The 27,445-nt window shown below is 48.5% G+C and overlaps 1 protein-coding gene across 8 annotated transcripts in view; it reads right to left on the bottom strand.

The window, feature by feature from the left end:
* Nucleotides 1-3,174: 3,174 nt before the first annotated feature.
* Tecpr2 (tectonin beta-propeller repeat containing 2) overlaps nt 3,175-27,445 on the bottom strand; it is a 102,475-nt gene continuing 78,204 nt past the window's right edge. For all 8 annotated transcript variants that reach the window (XM_087553550.1, XM_087553554.1, NM_001427221.1 and 5 more), the window contains 5 exon segments: nt 26,621-26,854; nt 19,559-19,707; nt 7,661-7,802; nt 7,059-7,208; nt 3,175-6,565 (listed from right to left, as the gene is read on the bottom strand). In XM_087553550.1, coding sequence (XP_087409676.1) covers nt 6,414-6,565; nt 7,059-7,208; nt 7,661-7,802; nt 19,559-19,707; nt 26,621-26,854 — 827 coding nt within the window. In that variant the 3' untranslated portion in view covers nt 3,175-6,413.

The raw sequence follows: 27,445 nt of genomic DNA, 5'->3' as shown, positions 1-27,445 counted from the left end.
CCCTAATGTGTTATTGTCCAGGGGTTTTAGGCCATTTCCCAGGCCTGGAAGTGAGAGGGTACTTGCTGGTACAGGTCCTACATCTAGGCTGGAGGCTCTGCGTCCCTTCTGTCTGAGTCGCTTCTTTGAGTTCTGGCAGTTGTAGGTCATGGGTGACAGTGTCTGCCCCAAGTCTGGCCCATTCCAGAGCAGTCCCCCTGGACTTCTCTAGGAGGTCACAGGTCTAGATTAAGGAAGCCATTGGTGGTGGCATTTCCTTATTTGCCGGACATGACCAATGGCTTGCTGTAGTTCCTGGTGGGCCTCAAAAGCTGGGCTCCTGTTGGGAATCTTGGCTTCCCCTCACATGTCCCTAGATCAGTGTCCTTTGGGGTCTGTTGGTGCAGAGTTGGTTCTTCTCTGTCCCCATTGTCCCCTTTAGGTAGACAGACTGCTGCTTTCCTGACAACCTCCCCAGAGCTGCTCGGCCTGGAGGACGGTCAGTGTGTTATTTAGGCCTTGTGGTCATCAGGGAGACCTTGTGGGAGGAAATGGCACCATAGAGGAAGGACCCAGCCTGAGAAAGGTACAGGGGAACATCAAGCCCAAGAGGCTCATGGTGACAAGCACGTAGGCGTGGCAGTCACCATGGATGGGGATTGTTTCAATGCTGAGTGGCCCCCTAGGCCACTGTGCAAAGGCAGACTCACCTAGGGAACAGATTTGGGTGGGACCTCACTAGGAGGTGGAAGAAGGTAGGCCCAGAAGGATAGAGAAGCCTTGCCAGCTACCTCAGAGGAAGGCCCGATTCCTGCCATGGCTGTTCATTGTCATGGGGTGCCTTGTACAGGCCTGCACTTCGGGAAGCAAGAGGCCCTGGAAAGGTGGCACAGGCTGATAAGCAAGGCCTCACTTATCATAGGGTGGCTGTTTCTGAGAGGAAGGTAGGTGGCCTCAGTGTGTGGCTTCTCTGTCCCCTGGGCCCCCCAGCCCCAGGAAAGGCTGTGGTGCCACCTGACACATTACCACCCTGGCCATGAGCTTACAGGACTGACAAGAGCTCACCAGGCCCAGCATGGCTTCCACTGTCAGCTAGTGGTGGGCGACCTTGGTGTCTCTAAAACATACAAGCAAGCCATGTTCTCTCGGTTAATCCTTCACCTGTCCCCATCAATGTGTGTGTCCCCAGATCTGCACAGTACTCCAGTTAAAGAGTTCAGGAGCCAGAATTCTGGACCCTGACGCCTATTAGGAAGACAGTGGACTGAGGCCCATCACTGAGGCCACCACCTCAGTGTAGCCTGCTGCTGCTCCCTCTGCTTGCGTCTGCTTTCCACACAGACTCCATCTGCTTCAACCTCGGCTTCATTTCTTTACTAGTCTCAGTGTGGACAGCAGTTCTGTATATTACCTCACAGCCTATCCAGACAAGATGGCTCCTAGGAGGCAGGAAGGAAGAGCACAGGATCTCCACAGCTCATTTCCAGTAACTACAGACAAGCACAGTGGTGCTTGGCTGTGATCCTAACACACAGAGGATCAGGCTCATGGTCAGGGGCTGAAGAGATGGGTCAGTGCTTAAGAGCAGTGGCTGCTCTTCCAGACCTAGGTTCAACTCCCAGCACCCTCACGGTAGCTTGCGACAGTTTATTACTGCATTTCCAGGGGCTCTGATGCCCTCTTCTGACCACTTTGTCCACCAGGTATGCACACAATACACAGACCTACATGCAGGCAAAACACTCATGAACATGAAATAAACCTTAGGAAGAACGTTAATGCCAGAGCTCGGAATATAGTTGAGTGTGTTTGCCTAGCGTTAAAAAGCTGAGGGTTTGGGGGCTGGGGATTTAGCTCAGTGGTAGAGCGCTTACCTAGGAAGCGCAAGGCCCTGGGTTCGGTCCCCAGCTCCGGAAAAAAAAAAAAAAAAAAAGAACAAAAAAAAAAAAAAATAGCCCCAACTAGAACTGGGCGTGGTGGTGTACTCCTGTAATCCCAGCACTCATGAGGTAGAGGCAAACGCTGACTTCCTTGGCTACGTGGTCAGTTTTAAGTAGGCTTGGGCTATGTGAGACTGTCTCAAGAAAATTTATCAAGGTTAGCCTAGGGTGCATGAGTTCTAGGCTACTCCTGTCCCTGTCTTAGAAAAGCAAACGTCAGTAATCCACACTGTTGTCCCCCCATACCCTCTTTGATGACCGGTTCTGACTGTAAAAACCTGAGATGATAAAACACAAAGGCAGCCATTTGTAGTGTGATGAGTTGTAACTCACGTCTATATGGGTGTGACTGCTGTCTCAGCTGAGGGAGAAGTGTGTAAATCTTTACTGACACTATGTAGACATTTAATTTTTTTCTCCTATAAAGCATAGGGATGTCAAGATGGCTCAGTGGGTAAAGGTGCTTACCACCCAAGACTGGAATCCTGAGATCAATCCCTGGAACCCATGTAAGGTGACCTCCACACTTGTGCTACGGCATGCACAATACACATCTGCACACACGAGTGCGAGAGCATGTAAACACACAAATGAATAGAGATCCTGCACGGAACACTGGGATTGTGGGGAGAAGTCCAGTCCTGTAGGGGAGGCTCTGGTCACACCAGTCATCAGTGGTTCTTTTGGCAATGCTGGGAGATGGAACCACACTAAGTAAGTGTTCTACACTAGCCAGCCCCCAGCCCAAGATCAGTGGTAGGGACTGGAGAAATGGTTCAGTGATTAAGAGTACTGGCTGCTGGGGGCTGGAGAGATGGCTCAGTGGTTAAGAGCACCGACTGCTCTTCCTGAGGTCCTGAGTTCAAATCCCAGCAACCACATGGTGGCTCACAACCATCTGTAATGAGATCTGATGCCCTCTTCTGGTGTGTCTGAAGGCAGCTACAGTGTACTCATACAATAAAATAAAATCTTAAAAAAAATAAATTTATAAAAAAAAAAAAAGAGTACTGGCTGCTCTTCCAAGGACCCGTGTTCAACTCCCAGCACGCTCATGGCAGCTCACAACTGTTTAAGTCCAGTTCCAAAGGACTTGGCACACTCACAGAGACACACACGCAGGCAGGCAGCACACCAATGCTAGCTCACCATGGTGTAAGTACTTCTAGTTTGTGAAAGGGATTTTTAAAATGCTTTTGGTGTTGATTTTGTGATATTTGACTCAAGTACTGTTAAAACTGCAAATTGAAGAGAATTGAGTTTCTACATGTAAATTTTATTTAGTTTTGAAATAAATAATACATTTACATGGCTCAACATTCAAAGGATAAAAAGACACAGGCTTGGGAACAATCACTGACCAGCTGTTTGTCCCAGGTGAGAACTTGTCTCCCTCTGCTCCATATACAGTGCCCCCCACCATGCAATGTTCTCTCTGTAAACCGTACTGACCTGACAAGCCAGAGTCTCTCAGCACCCTGAGATTGCCTGTGGGACCCCACAGTACGCTCTGCTGACATACATCCTGTGGCACTGCAGGCATATGCTCAAGCCCACAAACAGTGGCACTGTCCCTCTCGTTAGTTTTTTGTTGCCACTCTGGGAACTGTAGCCAGGCCCTGCATGCCAGGCAAGGCCTGGGTCTCTGTGCTAGAGACACAGCTCTAGTTTTGCTCTTGACGAATGTTCAGAGATGGCATTTTTAGTGTTGGGCTTTTGGACTGAGGCTTTCTCTGAGAGCTGTGCCTTTGGGGTCTCCTACTGGAGGGTGTTTCTGTCAGTGCCTCTTCACCTCTGTTGTCCACCTTAGTGTTGTGTCTGTTCCTACTGATTTGGGCAAATTCAACATGGATGCCAACGTTGTGGCAATCCGGGCTCTCAGTTTGTTTACTTTAAGTTCAGGTTTTTTTGAGACAGGATCTTTGTGGTCCAGGCTGGTCTGGAACTCGTGACAATACTCGGCTTCCTGAGTGCTGGGATTGTAGGCATGCTTGGAGTCCACGTAGTTTTGATCTGTCTTCCATCACTAAGCCACATCCCAGCCCCACACAGGATTTCTAACTTACAGGTTCTACATTTTGAATAAGTAAAATCTCCATATGGGTTTTCTGTGGTGTCCCATCGTTTGAGTAGAAAGCACTTGCCCTCCAGAAAGCAAAGGCAGGTTTTCTGTGCCAAGTGGAAACAGTAGGCACAGCAGCTGTTGCCTCCCTCCCCCTGCCCCCTGCGATGCCTATGGAATGCTGGGATACAGGGGCAGCCTGGCTGCCTGGGGTGAAGGCCCTGCCATGATCTGGGCCGTACCTGACATGCTGGCCCTTGTTGGGGCAACTCCAGGAGTTTGTGGCATCAGCACAGGTCAGCTGGTCTGCCAAGCCAGGTCCTGGTACGTGATCACTGTGACTGGAATAAGGCACCCAACCGCCTGTGAGTCTGAGGCTCACAGACTAACCCTATTCTCCCCCGTGGGCTCTAGAGAAGGACATTAAGTTAGAGATCTGAGCATGTACATGGGATGTCTGTGGGAACGGTCATGATTTTAAGAATTCCCCTGTGCAAGAGAAACATTCCAGTGGGGATTCTGAAAGAGCTATACTCTTGGACTTCTTTGCATGGAATCTGATGTCTTCAGAGGACATGGTAGTGTACACCCATAATCCCAGAACTTAAAAGGTGGGTGCAGGAAGATCAGCAAAGGCCATTCTTGGCTTGCTACACGGTGAACTGGAAGCCAACCTGGGCTATAGAAGACTGACTCAAAGCAACAGCCGAAGACTAATGTCTTGGGACTTCCCTTCACTGTGCCTTCTTTGCAGCATTCTCTCTAGGCCTGCCAGAGGTGGTGTGCTGCTGTGGAATGGCGCTGCCCACTGTACCATCTGTGCAGGCTGCTTCAAGCCACCCAGGCAGTGGCTGGCACTCTGTTGCAGTGTGGCTGGGCTGCTGGGCTTGGTGTACCCCCAGCTCACTCTGCAGACTCCACAGTTGGAAAAAGTAGTATTTTGCATGATCTAAAGCACAACTAAAATGTAAACCAAAAAGAAAATCACACGAAGCAGTGGAGCTAAAGCTAGGCTGAAAGTGTCCACTTAACTTGGGCTTAATTGCACTAGCGTCCTGTGGGCTTAGGGGACTGCTGCCATTGTGAGGAGCCGGGCAAGGCACCGTCCACAGGAGAGGATCGGCCCACTCGGAGCTGCCTCTGCTGTCACTGAACTCTTGAGAAGGAGTCTATAAGATGAAGTGCAGTCAAGGCCCCGGGCAGCTCACCACTGCTGAGACCGGGAGCCTCTGCACCGTCACTGCTGGGCCCGACACATGCTTAGCAGAAAACAGACATCAAGTAACTGCCTGGACCAGGCGGACTAAGAAAAGCAGCCAGTCTGGAGTGGTAACAGGGACCTGGTGGTGGGGTGGGCAGCCTGCCCTTGAAGCTCAGATGCTCTGTCCCCACCACTGCGGAGGGACACAGCAGCCGTGAGCAGAGGCACTGTATTACACTAGCCACGGGGGAGTCAATGCTATGCCTACTGCAGACAGTGGCTGCTCTTGGGTGAGGACATGATAGGGGACAGCCACCCCTGCAAAGCTATAGCCAAGACAAGGTGGGCTTAGGATAAATCTCATGAAGGAACAAAAGACCTTCACTATTTTCAGAAGAAACATTTATCTTCTCAATCTGTGAGATTTGATTTTAAGTGAGGTATCTTATTCAGGTCTGTAACATAACAAATGAAAGGCAGTTACTAGATTCATCTTTTGAGGAAGAGCCCAGCGTTAGGATGCCTACCAGCATACTGTCAAGTGTCATTCCCAAGATGTCTCAGGGGTGCTGAGCTACATGGACCACGTGGGCACCTGTGCTCCGTCTGCACCCACTGGCTGGCGTGTCGGCTGAGGTGGGCAGGATGGGCAGCTACCCTGAGTGTGGGCAGCATGGTGAGGCGAGGGTGTACATGTTCACCCGGCACAGCCCCGCACCCCAGCCAGCATGGGTCCTTTCCTACCTGGAATGTCCCGTGTGGGATGTGCACTGTGGCCTGGACCTCTAGGAGAGAAGTGTGGGACCCTGTGATAATGTCAACACTGTCACCAAACATATCCAGTGGCTGCAAGCTCTGACCGGCCGGCCATTTGGTCTGGGGTTCTGGTATGGACATGTGCCTGTCCCTCCTGGCTCACACACCAGGACCTGCAATTGCGGATAAGAATGTCCTGGGTGCACAGGGAACTCGTGCGTGCAGCTGAGCGGCAGCCACTGCTCTCACTTGGAGGGGACCTTGGTAAGATGTCCAAGGTGCTGTTCCTACAAGCGACAGTTCCAAGCACATGGCTAAGGCTGTGAGTTCTGTAATGAGACCAAAACAAATACGGATGAAAGCGAGTGTGGGTGTCCAGCCTGGTGGATGAGGCATGTCCACAAGGAGCCACAGGGAGATAGGCTGCCTCCATCACAGAACCCAGCTTCCTCCTCCACTGGCTGCCTCGGCTCCTTCAGATGACCTCCCACTCGTCCTCCAGCTCCTCAGGGTGGGAGGTGGCTGCCTGGTTGTTCTGGGTGTTGTGTGAATGGCTGAACGTCTTTGTCAGTCGCTGAAGGAGACAGCCAGAGGAGCCCACTGCCCACAGCTCGTCTGATGAGGTCACTGCAAAGATGACAGCCAGTCAGTCTAAGACAAGGGGCATAAGTGGTGATCAGACCTGGTCCGGTCTGGATTTGATAACATTATGGCTCAGGGATGAGGAAGGGAAGGCCGTTTCTCCAACCTGTGCTGTGTTCACTCAATTTAATTTCTTAGGTTTTCTTTCTTTTCTTTTTTTTTAGACAAGAGTCTCACAGGATAGCCCAGATTGGCTTGGAACTCACTATGTAAGCCAGGTTAGCCTAGAACTCACAATCTACCTCCTCAGCCTTTCAAGTGTTGGGATTACATGTGTGTGTAGATATGTAGCTATGTAAGCAGTTTGCTCCAGGCTGTGAAGCAGTGTTCCTGCAGAACCTGTGTGTGGATCCCTCCCACAGGCAGCCATGTTCTTGGCTCTGGCTGTGGAATGTGGAGCTGAGATGGAGTAACCTCTTCACACCCCCGTCTACACTGTCCCCTAGGAGACACCAAGTCTACCATGCCCAGCACCTACCTGTGAAACAGGATACATTTCCCGGGATTTTCTTCCAGTAGTCCCCAGCAGGATTTTTGTCTGTGATGCCATAGCGGCGGGCAAGGTCACCATTTGGACAGCGGGCCCACACGGTCCTGGTGCTCAGTGCCAACTGGCAGGCCTGTAATCCTGTGGGCAAACTTGGTATCAGCTCACCTCTGGATCGCACATACAGAGCACATTCCCAGTGCTGCTCTCTCCAGACACTGTTGGCCACCAGAGTTTCTTGTGGTGACACTGTAAAGTGTTGGGCATCAAGGCAGAGAGGCCCAGGAGGCTGACCCAGCCACACATGAGTTGGCACTGAGAAAGCTATATTCCTGCATACCCCACAGTGGGCTGGCCTGGGTTCTCCCAGCAAGGAATGCCCTTCGGGTCTTTACCTGGCTCCTGCTTCAGAACATCTCAGACCCAACAATACCAGGACCTCTATATGGCCACTGGGTGGGGGTGACAGCCTGTGTTACAGACAGTGGGGCTGGGAGACCTCAAGTTAAACTGATTTCAGCTTGACATGATTTCAGTTCTTGTCATCTGTGGCTGTGTGTGGGACAACAGGACAGCTGTTGGACTGTTCCTACCTGGCACGTGCTCCCAGTCTGTCCCCACGGGCATCTCCTCGGTGACTCCAGTTCTCACGTGCACATTCCACCTGCTATCCAGGGCCCACAACATCTGGTCATTGGGGCTAGAATGGACGCTGACCAAAGTGACCCCAGCAAGCTGGAAACAGGAAGGGACAGACCTCAGAGAAGGACAAGAGGTTTGAGGAGTTATGTGAAGCAGCAGTCATGAGCAGAAGGGTCAATGCTGGGATGGGCTCCTTGGTGGTTCTGCACCTGGCCTGCAGTTGCAGAGGAAAGGAGGACATTTACCAGGCCATCCATCATCACAGTGTCACAAGACTGTGGGGTACCCCTGCAGACAGCCAGAAACTTCAGCTGGCCACAGAAAGGCAGAAGGGGTCTGGATAAGGGAGTGAGAAGAAATGATCTACAGCCCACAGGGCAGAAAAAGCCCAGCAGCCTGCCCATGGCCACCCTCACATTCACTAAGAAGGGTGGCCTCCAGCATGGCCAGCTCGCTTGGCCCTGACCCTACCGGAAGACTTCTTTAAGCTCTGTCAGTCCTCCTGCCTGTGCCTTTCCATTAGGTCACATGTCCTGCAGTATGGACCATGGGAGATGGAGGCAGAGAAAGCCAGCAGGAGCTGGCTCTTGGCTAGGCAGCAGGCTGGTGGCTCCTTTGTACAGGTCAACAAGCTATGATGTGTCGTCAGTGCTTTATAGTCAAGAACAAGTCTCTCCAAAGTTTGCTTGTTCTAAGTAAGGCAGGCCATTCCACAGAGTAACAAAGCCCTCATGGTTTTTCAGGGCAGAGTGATCTAGAGTCCTCGTTGGAGGAAGTGCGTCATTGTGGGGTGGGCTTTGAGAGACCCTCTTCAGACCCCAGCAAAACAGCACTTGTAGTTGTAGGGTATATACTGCAGAAAAAAAAGCTCAGGACTAGGTTTGCTCGACAACTCTGACATCCTGTCTTTCCTGAGCGTGTAGGTAACGCCAGCTGGGACCACTATCTGCCCACTAGATAGTGAGTTTGAGGCTTAATTCTAGGACAGCCAAGGAAAGGGTACCCAAAGAAACCCTGTCTCAAAAAAACAAAACAACTCAAATAACAATAACTTCCCCTAAAACAAACAAACAACCAACCAAAAAACAAACAAAAAAACAAAAAACAAAACAAAGAACAAAGAGAAAGACTAAAACTACGCCTAAAGGTACACACAGGTCAGTAACTCGGAGGTTAGGAGGTTGAGGCAGATCACAAACTCTGGCAATTTAGCAAGATCCTGTCTCAAAATGACAAAAACATGGAATCAGCAATAGTGAACACCTTTAATCCCAGTGCTCCTAGGCAAAGGTAGGTGGAGCTAGTGCTAGGACAGTCAGGGCCACACAGAGAGACCCTGTTTAAATCAAGCACCACCACCACCACCACCATAAACTGAGAGCTGTAGTGGTCAGCACTCACCTACCAAGCATGAGCTCCAAGCACTATCAACCACTGCCCAGCACTACCAAAAACAAGCAACAGAGGCAGGGAAGTGAGTCCAAAGCCTTCCCACCCCAGGGGCAGTGCTGTTGACGTCTCCTAAACAGAACAATTGTTATTGGAGAAACTGAGGCCTAAAGGGGGTTTCTGTATACCAAGTGCCATCAAGAACCTCCAGCTTCTAAGGGACCTCCTTCTCTTAAGCTGCCCCAAAGGCCAGCTACCTCAGGCAAGGGCATCTAGTCAACTGGAACAGCTGTATCAGCTCAAAGACTGAACTCTGCTGACCGCCATATAAAACTTGCTTTCCTGACATTTTTCTCCCCACCCCACGATGTTGGCAGTTCGATTCCCAACAAACCTTTCTTGTATACTCGTGAGTTGATACAGAAAGAAGAAAAAGACTACTAAAAATAAGAGGCAAGCTGGAGCACAAAAACCACACAGGGACCATGAAGACGGAAGAGGCCTTTGGGTGCTACAAAGATGGCTCATGGGTACTCATGGGTAAGAATGCCTGTGTGTAAGCATGAGGACCTGGGTCTGGACCCTCCGCACCAGGGAAGGAGTGGTTGGGAACTCCTATACACACAGTGTAAAGGGGTAGAGACAGGGGTTTGCTGGGACTCGTTAGCTACTAGCCTAGCTGAAAAAATGATGAACTGCAGCCCCTGGGAGACGCCCTGTAGCTACTGCCTTCTGGACGCACGCACGCACGCACGCACATACACACACACTCTTATAGTAAATAAAAGAATTGAAAATCAGTGAAACCAAGAGTTGTTTCTTTGAAAAGTCAATTAAGTACGATCCATAGACACTTAGCTAACTGGAAGAAAAAGACCGCAACAAAAAGGAGATGAAAAAGGGAAGTTGCAAAAGATACCAATGAAATCTAGAGGGTCATTAGGGAATGCTTCCGGAAATCTGTATTCAAAACCTCTACAGGAGCTCTTAGACATAAGGATGAGTTCTTAGACACATCTGACCTACAAACCTACTCAAGAACACACAGAGAGCAAATGCTTTGATAAGAAAGGAGACAGAAACAGCAGTGTCTCCCCAGACAGAAAAGCCTAGAGCAGAGGGCTGGCTTCATGGTTTCTTTCAAAAGACCTTAAAAAGGAGCAAACAGCAAGCTCTTGACACCAGCCCACAAGGCAGCGAGGACTGGGTGTTATCAAACGCACTCTATGGAGCCATCAGACTCCTACCAAAAGTCAGACAAGGACAAAACAAAAAGGGAAACTACAGACCGATTTCCCTGAAGAACACAGATATGGAAATATGGAAATTCTCAATAAAATACTTGCAAAGTGAATTCAACAACATAAAAAGTCATACATTACAATCAAGTGCGTTTTAATCTAAAGATGGGGGAGTGGGTTATCATATGCAAACCAATACATTACAGTGCACAGATAACACAGAAACCACGTCTCTGAAGATGTAGACAAGGCCTCTGACAAAGCTCAACATCACTTCAGAATAAAAGTGCTGAAGAAACTAGAAATAGAAGGAAGATACCTCAACATAATAAAAGCTGCATTCAACAAGCCTATAGCCAACATTATATAATCAGAGAAATTCAAAGCACTTCCTCTGAAATTATAAAGGGGACAGGATGTGGACTCTTCAATCTTGTTCAATACAGCGCTTGAACTCTTAGCTAGACTGCAATAAGGCAAGACAAACAGATAATGCGTAAATGGATAGGAAAGGAAGAAGCTGAGTTACCCAAATTTGCCAATGACAAAGCTCGACCAAAACTGAACCCCAATGTACACTATAAGCAAATCAGTAGGATAAAAAACTGACATTAAAAATTAGAGCTTATGGAACTGGAGAGATGACGCAGTCATTAGGAGCACTGAAAGCTAGAAGACTTTTAAGCTCAGTTTCTAGCACCAATACTGACTGTAAGCCCAGTTCCAGGAGATCTCATGCTTTCTGGCCTCTGTAGGCACCACAATGAATGTGGTGAATGTAAATTCATGCAGGCATGCGCGCGCACGCAAACACACACACACACACACACACACACACACACACACACACACACACCACACCACACACACACACACCATACACACAAACACCACACCACACACACACACCCTCACCATACAGACAAACACCACACACACACACACCACACATATACACCCTCACCATACACACACCACACACACACACACCACACACACACACACACACACACACACACACACACACACAAATCTTTTTTTTTTTTTTTTTTGGTTCTTTTTTTCGGAGCTGCTGGGGACCTAACCCAGGGCCTTGCGCTTCCTAGGCAAGCGCTCTACCACTGAGCTAAATCCCCAATCCCCACACAAATCTTTTAAAAATTAGGAGCTTTTCTATAAGCTAATAACAAACTTGCTGGGAAAGAAATCACAGAAGCTGGGCATGGTGACACACCCCCATAATCTCAAAATATGAGGTGAAGGCAAGAGGATGATTACTTCGAGGTCACTTTGGGTAATGAAACCTTGTCTCCAAACTCTATTAAAGGAGCTAGAAAGATGGTTTGTCAGTTATGAGCTCTTGCTACTTTTACAGAGGACCTGGTTCAGTTCCATGTGGTGGCTCATACTGGCCATAGCATCCCTAGTTCCAGGGATCCAATGCCCTCTTCTGAACCCACTGGCACTGCACGGATGTAGTGCACATACACACATGCAGGCGGACACTTTACACCACCACCACAGCAGACCTCTGAAACATATCAGGAGGAATGGGTGGAGGGCTCAGTTAGTCAAGCGCTTCCATGTAGTATGAAGACTACATGTAGTAGGTAGGGTTACGATTCCCAGCACCAAGGGAAAGCTGAACATAGCAGCACACATCTGTAACCATGGAAACAAGTACATCAATCCTGAGGTTTCACTCCTTAGCCAGTCTGTCAGGGAGAGATAGTGTCTCAAACAAACAAACAAACAAACAAACCAACCAGTAATAACAACAAGAAAGCAGAGGGCTGTGGAGAGGCACATGATGCTGACCTCTGGATTCCACATGTGCATGCACAGGCACACATCCACATGTGCATGCACAGGCGTACATCCACATGCACACACGTATATACCAAACACACAAAGTGCAGTAAGAAAATTATAACAGCATCAACAAACCAACAAGCGGGAGCTAGAGAGATGTCTCAGAGGTTGGGAGCACTGACTGCTCTTCCAGAGGACCCTGGTTCAATTCCCAGCACCCACAAGGCAGCTCACAGCTGCCTATAACTCCAATATCTGACACCTTCACACAGACATACATGCAGGCAAAACACCAATGCACATAAAATAAAAATATATAATTTACAAAAAGCAAACAAGCAAGCACAAAGCAACAATAGAAAATGTAGAAACTGTAATGCTTTAAGCTAACGAGGGAGGCGAGAGAGCATTACAATGAAAACTTTGAACAGTGGAGGACCCTTAGAAGGTGGAAACAACCTTCCACACTCACGGACAGCACAGCACAGAACTGTTCACAGAAGCACAGCACACTGATGCAGTGGAATTTAACACTGTCTGTGTAGTATGGCTACTTGCCAGCTCTGCCGGCTTTGGTGTTATAATGTTTGCTCTGCCAGGCCGAGTCCTCAGGGCAGGCAGAGCAAACAACACTGGACGGCCAATAACATTGTGGCACGGAGGAGATGGCTGTGGAAGGTGGCTCAACAGCTAGCAAAGAAGATGGATTCGGGAGACACAGCTTGCTCAGGGTGGGGTCACTCGAGGGTAGGTGCCTGAGGACTCCTTTAATTCAGCCAGAGCCCACAGTGCTACAAAAGGCCACACTATTACTCTAGCTTTAGAGGTGCCCCAAATACGGACATAAATCTCTACAAACTCCAGCTCTGAAACCTGCTAAAAACCACTAAAAATGTCTCCCCAAGGCCTTTCAAGCACTAGCAAGTCTGAAAACTGAGTCATTTGTTTTGAGTACTTTGTGGAAACTTCACCCCCAAATCACTATCAGAGCGAGGTTTTAACAGAGACCAGGAAACAAAAATAGAGGCTTCTGCTCCATTCCCATGGTATCCGCTGTGCTGCACCTCTGCTCAGCTCGGAGGATGTCCTGGATGAGACAGGAAGCTGAGCAGAGGTGCCGAGGACCGAAGGGCACACAGGTCACTCAGTCTGCTGTGAATCCACTACACACTTCCCAACCTGACTCAGAGGATCCTCCTGACCGCTGCATCTTTTTTATGGACTCCTCGGCAGTCCACCCTCCTGAACTTACTGTTTAATTTGTAGAAAAGTCCCTGTTGGTTCATCATTAACCTGTGGGTGACATCCGTGAACTCTCCCACAGCTCCTAGAGTCAGTGTCCCCACAAGGCCTAGGACCCCGGAGCCAGAGGAGGGAGCCAGATCAGTATCACATACCCAGGTCTGTATTCAGCTCTGCCACCAATGTGGCAGGTCACCAGAGCTCGCCAAGGCCAAAAGGCAAAGCTCCACTGGGTCAGTACTGCTGGGCTGTCCCCGAGACAAGGAAAAGCAGCACTGCCCAAAAGGAGTGAGTTTGTAGGGTGTTTAAGCTGAGCAGGAGTGGGACTGCAGTAAGCTGAGTGCGGTGTGTGTGTGCACACGGGAGCACACGCTCGTGTGCTTGTGTTGGGGGCTCTGGCTGTCAGAAAGGCAGAAGGCTGAGGTTAAGTGTTCTGCTGAGACATGGGGTCAACAGACTTCCGAGAAGGGTAGAACATTTAGTTTTCCTTTTCCAAGGGGCTGGACCCCACAAGGTTCCTCCGTCTTGGTGTTCTCAGCGACTCCATCTTGGGTCAAAGCTCTGGGACAACTCTACAGTCCTACTGGACCTAAGGCCTCTGACCCGCCCTGAGCTGGAATCTTCCTCTCTGTCACCAGAGGCTGTTCTGAGACAGAAGCTGGCTACTGCAGTGCATGCCTATAGTCTTAGCACTTGGAAGGCTGGTGCAGGAGGATCACTGCAAACTCGAGGTCAACCTTGGCTACACAGAGACTGTGTCTGGACAAAACAGAAAGCCCGGCATGGTGGCATAGGCACTCAGCACTCAGGGCAAAGAGGCTGGAGGATCAGGAGTTCAAACTTATCTTTGGCTACACAGTAAATCTGAGATCAGGCAATAGACAGAGACCCCATCTTTAAAAGGCCAACAGTGAACCAAACCTAAAGGAAGAGGGGGGAGCGGCCACTTGCTGTGCTGCCACAAAGAAGGACAGATGTGTCTAAAGCACTCAGGCTTCCTCAGGGGACCATCTATGATAGCTCAGTGTCACCCCTAACTCTAGAAATGACCGTCAGGGGCTGGAGACATGGCTCAGCAGGTAAGAGCACTGACTTTCTTCCAGAGGATGTGGGTTCAATTCTCAGCACCCACACGGCAGCTCATAATGTCTGTAACTCCAAGATCTGACACCCTCACACAGACATACAGTGCAGGCCAAATACCAACCAGTGCACATTAGGAAGAAAGAAAGAAAAACAGAAGGAATGAAATGCACTGTTAAGGACTCCACTGGGAGCCTTAGCAGGGGCGGGTCCCAGGAAGGCTCTGCTCATAGTAGGCTGTGTGACAGACAGGCCCTTAAACTGTTCAAGGCAGGGGTTGGGGATTTAGCTCAGTGGTAGCAAGCGCAAGGCCCTGGGTTCGGTCCCCAGCTCCGAAAAAAAGAAGGAAAAAAAAAAAAAAAACTGTTCAAGGCAGCAAAGCCACTTGCTGGTGAAGTAGAGAGAAAGTCCTCTGGCTTCTACTTCTTGGGGGTAAAATAAAGGTTGAGGGAAAGGGTCCGTCTGGAAAAGTGCTTCATGAAGGTCCACGCACACACGCACAAAGCTGCTTTCCTCTCCCCTCAGCAACGACGTGAGAGCATCTGGACTTATACATTCCCAGGCAAAGCGATTCCTTCACCACACACTACAGTATGTAGAGTGAGCACGCACAGCTCTGTTGGGCAGCACTGCTGAAGGAGTCCATGTTTAGCAGCCACTTGGCATCCGTCACTGCTTCACTCAGAGCACAGCTGTGGGATCCTTTCATGGGACTTTACTCCATTTTAGCAGTTTCCTGCACCAAGCTGTTGATCACCTTCAAATCACTCCAACTAAGACTTCTTCTCCCATTTTAGTTCTGTCTTCTTGAGGTTATCGTGGAATCGAGATGGAGAAAGGGACAGAAGCTTATGGTTTGACACATGTCCCTGTGCTGTCCTGCTCCCCCATGACCAGGATGCACAGAGAGGTTCCTGTGGCAGAGACTGGGGACCAGGTCTTTGCCACCACAATTGTAGTCTAGCTCTTTCCTCAACATGGCCATTGCTATGTGCCCATGCCCTGCTCACAGCCCACTGCCATCACAGATGCACAACTGCGGTCAATAGAGCTGGGGCTGTCAGTGGAAACCACTGGGAAACACAGGACTGCACACAAGAGTGTGGGGAAGAAATAAGGATCAGAACAGAAATAGAGAAGATACAGGAAAACAATATAGAAAACCAATAAAACCAAAGACGGAATTTGAGAAGAAGATAAAGCAGACAAAGTCTATGACGGGCTGAGAAAACAGGGGAGGAGGAGACGGCTTAGTGAGTCAGCCACCTGCATATAAGCAGCGACTGCAGTTCACCTCAGAGCCCACGTGTAGTCAGACACGGTAGTGCACACCTGTAATCCAGCACTCTGGGGAAAGATGGGCGGCAGAGACAGGAGAACCCCTGGAAATTCCCCATGCCAAACAAGGGAGAAGGGGAGGGACACTGGATCTCCTCATGTGCAGTGTGCGAGTCCATATTCATGTGCATTAAAGTACACACATGTCACACAAAAGGAAAGGAAAGAGACCTGAATTATTAAAATCAGAAGTACAGGGGTTGGGGATTTAGCTCAGTGGTAGAGCGCTTGCCTAGGAAGCGCAAGGCCCTGGGTTCGGTCCCCAGCTCTGAAAAAAAGAAAAAAGAAAAAAAAATCAGAAGTACAATCATACAGAAATAAAAAGGGCCACGAGAATACCATATGGAAACTGGATGCCAATAAGTTAGATGTCACAGATGAAGAAGTTACTACAAAACCAGAAACTGCTTGGTTTGAATCAAGATTAGAACAGACAACAAGTAAAGAGACTGGGTCAGTAATGATGGGACTGGAGGGAGGGCTTGGCAGGTAATAGCGCTCTGCACAAGCCTGATGACCTGAGCTCCTCAGCTGCAGCCCAGGGTGGCCAGAAACCACCAGCTGAAGCCGTCCTGTGATCTGCATATGCCTGCCATACACCATGCACTCACAATAGTAATAATAAATAAACAAACAAATAAATATTGAACAACAACAACTCCTCATGCTCAGGATTTGAGTTTGGACTTCAACACCATCTGTAATTGGAGCACTGGGAGACCTCACATCTCTTTCCAACCTCTTTGGACACATACATGGTATACTCCTACATAGACGCATAAAAAAAATCTTAAAAAGACAAGTTGAATTCTAAAGGCAGAAGCAGGCAGATCTTTGAGTTTGAGTCTAGCTTAGTCTACACAGTATGCCAGTCAAGGCTCATAGTATGACTCTTTCCCAAACAAAACAAACAACACACAAAAAACCCAAGCCCAGGCAAATATTGCTACCCTGATAAATTCTGACAAATGCCTAAAAGCTCCATGAGCCCTTTCAAACGGAAGAGAAGTATTTCAACCGTCTTTTTTTTTTTTTTGTTTTTTTGTTTTTTGTTTTTTTTTTTTTTCCGGAGCTGGGGACCGAACCCAGGGCCTTGCGCTTCCTAGGTAAGCGCTCTACCACTGAGCTAAATCCCCAGCCCTCAACCGTCTTTTTACAGCAGCGGTGGAGATGGAACTCGGGCCTGCGGCGCTGCCCGCCTGGTACAAGCTCTACTACTGTGCTCTGCCTCCAGCCGCCTACCACACGTTCACTTTAGAGATCGGCAGTACCTTGACACCAAGTCACAGAAACTTGTGACAAGAACAGGAAGTCAAAGATCAATATCCCTCAGGAATGTGGAGGTAAAATCCTCGATAGTACCAGCAAGCAAACCCTGATGGAGTTCTACTGTCATAAAGGCCGGGGAAGAACTCCCATGCTGAGATATTGAAGAGCTCTGAGCACACCTCACCAGGGAGAGACTCTGCTCCTCAGCAGGAGTCCATTAATATGCAGTGTACAGACTAGGGAAGCAGGAAGTGATCAGTGGCAGCCACAGGCTTTTGGGTTCGAGATTTCTGAGAGCAAAGAAGTCTAACTGGTGGTCTGGATGATGGCATGTCCCAGGATTGCAGCGGTGAGGCACAGCTTCATGAACACACTAGGAACAACATGCAGTACCACATGCGGTACACTGCAGAAGGTAAGTCTATGCTATGTGGGTTGTAACTCCTTTTTTCCTTTATGTTATATCCAGACAGGTTTATGTAGGCCTGGCTCTCCTCCAACTATGTAGACCAGGGTAGCCCGGTCAGTCTTTGGAGGCCCGCCTGCCTCTACCTCCCCAAGGCTGGGAGTAAAGCATGCACTAGCACACCAAGCATTTCTTTGTTCTTTTTTGGTTTCTTGATACAAGGTCTCATTTATCCCAGGCTGACCTTGAACTCACTACGTACTAGCTGAAGATGACTGTCAACTCCTTTTTTTTTTTTTTTTTTTTTTTGAAACTGGACCTTATTCAGGTTGCCCACAGTGGCCCTGGTCTCACTCTGTACCAAGGCAATCCTTGAATTTAGGATTGTCCTGCGTCAGCCTCCTAAGCAGGAGGGTTACAAACCTGTGCTATCAGGCCTGGCTGAACAGTACCTCTAAAATAATATAAAGTCATCAGTAAGAAAAAAAGAGAAGGGCTGTGCTGAAAACAAGGTGGGGGAGGCTGCCCGCATGCAGATGCCGGGGACTTCAACAACAGTGAGGCTGACAGCCCGTACTCAGGGGCAAGCACGTGTGATGATGAGTGTTCCTGTCAGCCCCAACTAACATGGCCGTCCTGTGGTCAGTGCTCTATTACATGTGGAGGAAATGCAGAGCCCATGTTAGAATCCACTCGGCAGGACACGCAGAATGTAGACAACCGTAACAATTCTGGATCCTTCCCTGCCTCCATGAGGATGTCTTCCTGTCCCTGTTCTTCCTATATAAGACAACCTCACGTCTTTCCCAACAAAGCCACAAAGCAGAGATGAGCTGGAGCCTGAGCAAATAACTCTGGCGATGTCATGGCCTCTCACATAAAATTTTTGTTTGTTTGTTTGTTTTTTTCTTTTTTCTTTTTTTTCGGAGCTGGGGACCGAACCCAGGGCCTTGCGCTTGCTAGGCAAGCACTCTACCACTGAGCTAAATCCCCAACCCCTGTTTGTTTGTTTTTTGTTGTTGTTTTTCCAGATAGGGTTTCTCTGTGTAGCCCTGGCTGTTCTGGAGCTTGCGCTGTGGACCAGGCTGGCCTCAAACTCACAGAGATCCACCACCTGTCTCTGTGCCCCAAATGCTGAGATTAAAGGCATGGGTCACCATCACCTGGCCTAAGTTTTTTTGTTTTGTTTTGCTTTTTAAATTATGTGTTTTTATATGTCTATGATGTTTTGCCTGGATGTATTTCTGTAAACTGCATGTGTGCCTTGCTGCCCAAGGAGGCCAGAAGAGGAATTAAGGATGGTTAATGAGTCACCATGAGGATGCTGGGAATTGAGCCCTGGTCCTCTAACAGAGCAGCTAGTGGTCTTAACCATTGCAGTCTCTCCTTACATAAAGCTTAAGAGAAATATACTTAGTACATGAACCAACCCTATTAGCTCTTCTTAGCAACTAGCCAAAACAAACGAAAAAACCAAAACAAACACCCACCCCCAAAACATGTCAGAAGACCCTAAAAACTGAAAGCCAGGAAGTAGATTTTAGGATAGGACAGTGCTGGAACTGAATCCCCACACAAATAGACAAAGGCTTCATTAACCCAGGAAACAAAATTCCTAAGTCTAGGAAAGGCACTCACAGAACACACGTGAGCACCAGGGCAATGAGCTCAGCTCAGTAGTGGAGCGCTTGCTTGGCATTTGTGAGGCCCGGGGTTCAACCTGCAGCATTGCCAGGGGAAACAGCAAACCCACTAATAACAGATATCTCCATGGCAACACTTTATGCAAATTTTACTTTCTTCTTTGTATTTTTGAATAGTGTTTAAAATTTTTTAAAAGAGAATGTTCATTTGGTGACAAGTCAAACTGTTTTTATTTTAAGAGGGGAAAAGCTTATGTTGGCTCAGATAATCTCAAATAACCTATTCAGCTCTAACCTTCCCAAATTCCAGGCTTTGAGCAGCAAGCGACTGAGTACTCACAGGGCACACCTCTCCATGTAGCCCTGGAGTTGTCCTAAGAGCTCCCTCTTACTACTGGCAAGTTCTTTCCGGCTGGCTCTGCTTACCTGGACCGGTGGCTCAATCGTGATCCAGGCTGGAAGCATCAGACTGGGATTCAGAGGCTGGGTTCCAACACGGAAGTAAAGCCCACCCTTGGAGTCGCAGGCCCAGATATGCTCATTTCCACAGGCCAAGCTGGTCAGCCTCACAGCTCCTGCAGAGGCGGGAAACACACACTGTAATTAGCTTGACAAATGACAGATCTTCAGTGTATAAACTCCACTTCAAAGAAAGACAGGAGGCTCCGTCTGCAGTTGATGCAGGTGTGTGTCATCCGGATGTCCTGCCACACCAGGCTTCCTGCCGGTGCCTCAGAGCATCCTGTGTAGCTATGATGCCATCAAGCACAGTACATCCTTCATTAACTTCATCCAACATGTAACCACTGCTAGTAAATGCTCTCGGTGTGGAAAGGGGGCTCATATTTACTAAGATTAAGAGTAAATCTAAATAACTGAATGAAGACTGTGAAGAAAAAAGAGTAAATCTAAAGAATCCTCACTTTTATTTTTGCACTTTCTCTGTGCTACTTAAACTAGCTGCTGCCATAGGAGGGAATGGAATGGAAGGAGTCAAGAAAAGGAAGCTGGGCTGAGAGGGTGTGGCCTAGCCCAGAGCACCTGATAAAGCACCTCAAGGGGAAAAAAACGAAGAGATCATATTTGACAATAGTCTAGCAACTAAAGAATGCGACAGCCAAGTTACTCAACATCTATCTACGGTAAGACAGGCTCTAGCCGGTCTCTCACAGCTTCACTTCACACCTTCCAGCAACGGTAAATGGTTCAAACCTGGGAATGGCAGGATGGTGGGCAACCCAGGAAGCTAAGAAGGACAGCAGGCTTGAACCCAGACCAGCTACCTCTGACTTCTAAGTCCTTATAAACAGCAAGTGTACAGGCTGTGTTCAGGTTCAAGTCTAGACTTTACAGTCAGTCGAGAACCACCCACACCTATCTAGACATAGAAATTCTGTCTCACTAGGAATTTCCTTAGGTCCCTCCCTGCCATGGCCTCTACTTGAGGCCAGGGTCTCATGTACCCCAGGCTGCCCTGACATCTACCACCAGAGCTTAGTTCGGTCCTTATTAGGGGTTCACACAGGCAGCATGAAGTCCACGTGCTACAGTAAGAGGCAGCATGAGGCAGCAGCCACTGCCTTTGTGGCTAAGTATCATCCCATTGCACACAAATGCCACCGAGAGTTTCTGTATTTATCTACTGATGGCCATTCAGGTCATTTCCATGTCTTGCTATTACAGCAAAACTGTTATGGCCATTCTTGCATAAATTTTGTTTTTGTGTAGCAAGCTAGGCCTCACAGTACAGATCTGAAATCCCAGTCCTTGAAAGGCTGAGGGAGGAGGATTATTTTTAAAGCTATCCTGGACTTCACAATGAGATCATGTCTCAAAGGGAGAATGAGGAAAGAAGAAACATGTATTACTTTTAATTCAAAGATTTTTAATTTTTATTTTATGTGATTGTTTTGTCTGCATGTATGTAAGCACACCATGTGTGTGCGGTGCCTGAAGAGGGCAGAGGGAAGTGGATGGATCCTTTGTAACTAGAGTGATAGATGGTTGTGAGTCACCGTGTGTGTGTGTGTGTGTGTGTGTGAAGCTGAACCCAGGTCCTCTGGAAGTGCAGCCAGTGCTTTCGGCCACTGAACCATCTCTCCAGCCCCTCCCTTCACATGTGTGTAAGTCAGAGGACAACTTATAAGAGTGGATGCTTCCCTTCTACCACACGGTTCCAGGGATGGAATCAGGCCTTCGAGATCACTTTTAAAGAGAATGCCGGTTTCTCCAAGTTGTACCACTTACATGCCTACTAGCAGACTTGCTTATATCCTTATTAGCACAGGGGTTTTTGTTTGTCTGTTTTTTGGTTTTTTGATACAGGGTTTCTCTGTGTAGGCCTGGCTGTACTGGAACTTACTCTGTAGGCTAGCCTGGACCTCAGAGATCTAGCTGCCTCTGCCTCCTGAGTGGTGGGATTAGAGGAATGTGCCACCACAGACCAGTGTTTGCTGTTGTCTGTTTGCTTGCTTATTTATTTATTTTATGTATGAACCATTGTACACCAGAAGAGGGCATCAGATCCCATTATAGATGGTTGTGAGCCAGCATGTGGTTGCTGGGATTTGAACTCAGGACCTCTGGAAGAGCAGTCAGTGCTCTTTTTTTTTTTTTTCTTTTTTCGGAGCTGGGGACCGAACCCAGGGCCTTGTGCTTGTTAGGCAAGCGCTCTACCACTGAGCTAAATCCCCAATCCCGTAGTCAGTGCTCTTAACTGCTGAGCCATCTCTCAGTTACACTGACTGTATCTTGTAGCCCAGGCTGGCCTCAACTTGCTATGTAGCCAAGGATGACCCTGAACTTCTCACTGAATGTAGGACTCATACACTACTAGGCAGGCACTTACTCAGTTTCTTCACCAGATGCTTAAGATTGAGAAAAGCTTGTTTTATTCTGACTAACCTTGTACAACTACTATAGACATAGACAGAAGGGAGAGCTGTCTCTTTTCTTATTCTTCCCTAAACAAAGCCTTTCCCTTTGTTTTGAGGCAGGGTCTTGTATAAACAAAGCTGGCCTGCAAGCAACTGTGTAGCCAAGAGGTGGCAGTGGACTCCTGATCCTGCTTCCACCTCTCAAGTGCTGGGATTGCAGACGTAGCCTCTGCTCTTAGATAGACAGACAGCCTCCGTCTCCTTTCCTAGCTTTAAGGCACTCCTCGAGCATGCTGCATTGTCTGAGTGTGGCCAAGAGCTTCTGGCAGGCTTTGTCTAGCTTCAGCTGTAGGTCAGATTCATAGCAGTATCTCCGGAGCAGCCAGGTCATGGTTCACATCCTCTGTCCCAGTGGACCCTGCACTGACTGCACTCCTTCACACATCTATGCCCAGAAACCACCTAGCCAGCAAGCCATGGTGTTTCTGTAGCATCGAGCCATGGAATGAAGCCATAGGCCTGTGCGTGATCGGCCTATGTGTGATCCGCCTGCGATCTGCTGGTAGGAGCTGGCATCAATATGCTCCTATGAATCCTATTGGCCTTTTTGCTATAGTGGAGGATACTGGAAGCCACCGTCTTATGGTTGGAGCATCCTCATGGCAACAGTAAAAGAAAGAACTCTCTCTGGCCACACTTCCCCCATCACCGGGTACTTTTTAGTGTCAGCCATTTAAACCACAGCTTGTCATGACCTTAATTTGCAATTCTTTGCTAAGGAATGACATTCAGAAGCTTTTACTGTGCTTATGGGCCATGCGTATGCTTTCTTTGAACAAGAACACATGCATGTCAGGTGTGGTGATGTCTTACCAGATGGACATCCTAGAATTATGACCTTACATGGGAAGTCCACAATAAAGCAATGTCTGCAATAATATATAGTGAAAAAGGCAGGGACCCGAACGCTGACTACAGACGATCTTATTCGGAATCTGTAACCTGCCAGGTGAAAGCGTGAGGCAGTAGCAGAGCACGATGGAGTCACATGGGGGCAAACCCACACTGGGCTGGCATCTCAGAGTTAACAAACAGATAACATTGGGACAGGTGGGAGCTCATGTAAGGCGAGCGGATCTGGGCTCAGAGCAAAGAGAGCCTACTGAATGCACACCCCAGAGGGCATTTTGGGTCCAGGAGCCAGGTCAAGGACAAAAACACTCAGTTGGGGCTCACTCTTTTTTACTTCAGATGTTCTATGTGTGTCCACAGGGTCGGGTGGCAGAACCTCCTCCCTCTGTGAGCTTTCTCTGTGCGTCTCACATTCCTTCAGGCTTACAGCCATGGCAGGGTCTAGTGATCGAAAGTGCTGTGCCCCCTCTGAACTAAAGTCTAAGTTAGTAGGCTTTCTCCTCTGCTCTCCCCTCTAGAGAGACGCACCCAGAGCAGTGCAGCCTCACTAAGGCACTGTGAGGACAGGGAGCTGCTGGTGCCCGGGGCTGGGACTAGGGGGAGCCCAGCCTTTTTTATTTGCTTCATCAAGGAGAAAAGCTTTTATTTTATTCCCCCAAACAGGCACTTTCTTCTTAAAACTGCTTTTTAAAAAAGGTGTGTGTGTGTGTGTGTGTGTGTGTGTGTGTGTGTGTGTCATTAATAGCACAACCTGTCCTCGACCTTCTGCGCCTTGCTTCCTCAGCTGGGATTACAGGGTGTACCACCCACCCTATCATAGAATCCTTTTCAGTGTGAGGTTCAGAACAGTTCAGTGTTTGCTGGTTGTTTCCTGGAGTATAAAATTCTTCTCCACTAAACTATTGCATGATATAATCTTGTTTGATACCTAAGGCACAAACTGACAATGATATGTCTTCAATACATGCTGTGACTAGATGAATTAAACCACTGCATTAGTTTGCTAAATGGCCTAGTGTCTGACACTCATATTTATGAATAATGGGAAATGAAATATGAGTATCTTAAATATTTGCTAAATCATGCCCATTTTCCTCCAAAAGCAAGGATTGTAACAGACCACTGTAAAATTCCATATTCTATCTCTTTAGCTGGGTTCAACAGTCATTTAATAAATGTGTAAATTTCATCCTTTTTCTGGTTGCTATAGTTGTTTTGACAACTGTGTAGTCTAGGCTGGCCTTGAACTGGTGATCTGAGGGCCTCAGCTTCCTGAATTACAGGTGCAGCCTCTATTTTGGCAATCAGAGCAGCATCTGGCTTGATAAAGGTAAAAAGGGGAGGGATGACATGGCTGTAGGCTGACAACACTCAGCTAAGCTCAAAGTCAGAAATCACTTTTGTTTGGCGGTACATGTGCCATGGTTCCTGTGTAGACTCCAAGGGATAGTTAGCAGGACACGGTCTCCTCCTCCTACCGTGTGGGTCCCAGGGGTCAAACTCAGGTCACTGGGTTTGGTGTCCAGAACCCTTCTTTACCTTCTGAGTCATTTTGCTGGCATATATATATATATATATATATATATATATATATATATATATATATATATATATTTCTGTGTGTGTGTATGAAAAAACATGTGTGTGTGTGTGTGTGTGTGTGTGTGTGTGTGTGTGCGCGCGCGTGTGTGTATTATTTGTGGCTGGAGATGGCTCAGTGATTAAAAGCAACTGGCTGCTCTTCCAGAAGTTCAATTTCCAGTACCCATAACCACTTGTTAACTCTTGTTGGGCACCATGCATGCATGTGGTACACAGACATACATACAGGCAAAATATCCATACAAATAAAAATAATCATCTTTATAAAGAAATAAAATCCCAATCTCTCTCCTCTCCCCTCCCTCGCCTCTAATCCTGTTTTGAGATGTGTATGCTGGATTAATGGCACAGGCCACTATACCCAGCTAAAGTTAGCTCTCCTGACACACCTGCTTTCCTCACTGGATACAGACCAGACCTGGAGAGAATGCAGTGAAGGAATGTTTAGTGTTCTTGGCTGCAGTTCAGTGTCCTGGATGGCACAAGTGGAGACTTCTGGCACAGCAAAGGCCAATCTCCTTTCCACTGAGCCCTGCCTAATCCCTGGCTCCAACACCAGGCCTACAGCTGGACTGAAGGTATTGTTTGGTTTGCTGAGAACACTGGTGCCAAGAGCCTATTATCTTACCGTCAGTCACATAAAGCAAGCAATGAGAGCACAGAAAGGAGACAGATGTAAGAGAGGCAGGGCTTCAGCACACAATATGCTGGTGAAAGTCAAGTGGTCCAGGCGCATACCCCACTGGTCCAAAGTGCCAGTGCTATAACCAAAGATCTGGGGATCTTCCACAACAGGATCAGAGACATTTGCTGGGGTCATTGGGATGGGGTGACAGCTGATGGGGTGACCATATGGAGGGACAATCTGGGGAAAATGTCTTCCCTCCCAGCTGAACGAGCATAGACTTCTCTAGTTTTCAAGGTTTGGTATAAGAACAAACATTAGTTCTGGCTTTTCTCAGAGATACCAGCAGCCTTCCTCTATGGTCTGTGGAGACTGCCGGAGAAAGGCTCAGAGCCAGTGAGTCTCTGGACACCAGGCAGTAGGCTCACCTGGCATGCATGTCACATCAGGCCACATGCAGCTGCAGCCTTGTCGGCTGACACACGCCCTCCGAGAGCTGGGTGACCAGTGGGTCTGAACGACAGTGTGAGGCCCAAGGCGTAAAGAATCACGCTCCTCTGCAGTCCCTAGCTGTGGCACACAGCATTCCATACAGACTGGCTATGTTCAGGGCCCTCTCTCTCCTAGCAGCTTGCAGAAACCCCGTTGCCAAGAGGCTGGCTTGGCCAGGCCCACCAGAGCAAAGCATGCTTTACAGGGGTGGTGGTGTGTACAGGCCAATGTAGGAGGTGGTTCTTCCTGCTCTCTTCCCCCACCCTTCCCTCATGTGGTTAAGTTATGATACCTTAAACACTTATTTAAGCCCACAAAACACTGGTTGCCCGTGAACAATGCCTACCTCCTAGACAGTATCACTGAAGCTCAAGCCGCTCTGACCCCTGGAGCGAGCTCCTGCTACTGTCTCTGCCTCCTCTAGCAGATAAACCACACTTTGAGTTGCTGAGTTAACTGAGAATATAACAGTCTGAGCCCATTTAAATGTTTCCACGTCACCACAAGTTTCGTCCACTCTCTTGGGATGGGCCACAGAAAGCGGCTAACAGCACACAGTACCTCTTTAAGCAGGTGAAAGAGAAGCCACAGCTCACAATTATGTGCGCAGCAGCCCACAGTGGATGCTCTTCCAGATGGCAAGTCACAACTCAGCACACACTAATTCAGTCACAGGGCACAGCCGCCACTTCAAATTTAAAGGTCAGAGAGAGAGGACCCTGCAGCTGTTCTAGAGCTGTCATTTTAAGGAGATCTTGGTGGCACCTTCTGGCCACCATATAGCTCCTTTGGTTCTGAACAGTATAAAGTGCACCCAGTGAGAGAGGTGAAGCCCCCTACAAAATTAAGAGGCTCATTTATTCTGGGGAAGTGGCCAGTTAAGTCCAGCAACTGACAAACATCACCTAAGAACCCACCTTCCCCATACACAGAGTGAATGTGAGGGCAAGGGACTTTAGTCAGTTACACTCTGCACCATACCTAGCTGGGAAAGGTCCAGTTTCGTCCAGTGCATGCCTGTTGGGCAGCTCTTGGAAAGTGTCCTGATGAACACCTGTCCCAGGCTGTCCAAGGCCCACAGTGCATCCTGGCAGGCTGCGTAAGTCCTCATCTCTGCATCGGGGGGCAGCTGCACCGTGGAGGGGCGGCACTGTGCACTCTGGGCACTGAGGACACACAGGTCCTTGCTGCTCTGGCATAGCCATAAGGAGCTTCCTGCAGAAAAGGTTCACATCTGTCACCAAACACTGTCTCACTGAGCCACCCGCCCTAAGAGCCCTGCACTGCCTTCATCTTCAGGCAGAGCCCTGACCCCTGGCCACAGATGGCCTGGTCACCCGCCATTACCTTCCAGTAGGCGTGTTATACCTCTTGTTAGAAGGAAACACTATCATCAGACACTAAGAAGACCAAGCCTGAGACATTTCTAGAACTGGAAAGAAAGCAGGCCTATGAAATACCACTGTAAAAGAAGTCTCCTCGGCCCTGGCAGCCGGCAGTGGCATGGATCATGGACCTCTACATGCTTTCTGGCAGCAGCGCAGATCACGGACATCAACATGTCCTCTGGTGTCAGCAGTCTCCATTTTTAATATAGACTATTCGGGCTCTCCACTCTTCCAATCCCCAGGATGGAGACATGTCCCTGTTCTGCTGAGGGGTGGCAGCAGGTGGCTGAAGGAGGAGTAACTCCTTGTCCTCTGACCCTGGCCTCAAAGTTATGCTTGCAGCCCTCTGCTGTTCTACGACTCTCAGAGTTAACCGTGTCCGCTCAGAATGCCAGACATCCTTGGGAATTAAAACCCG

The sequence above is a fragment of the Rattus norvegicus genome, chromosome 6, assembly GCF_021556685.1.
Source record: "Rattus norvegicus strain SHRSP/BbbUtx chromosome 6, alternate assembly SHRSP_T2T, whole genome shotgun sequence".
Lineage (NCBI taxonomy): Eukaryota > Metazoa > Chordata > Mammalia > Rodentia > Muridae > Rattus > Rattus norvegicus.
The sequence above is the reverse complement of the archived record's forward strand: the minus strand, read 5'-3'. Positions and strand labels throughout refer to the sequence as shown.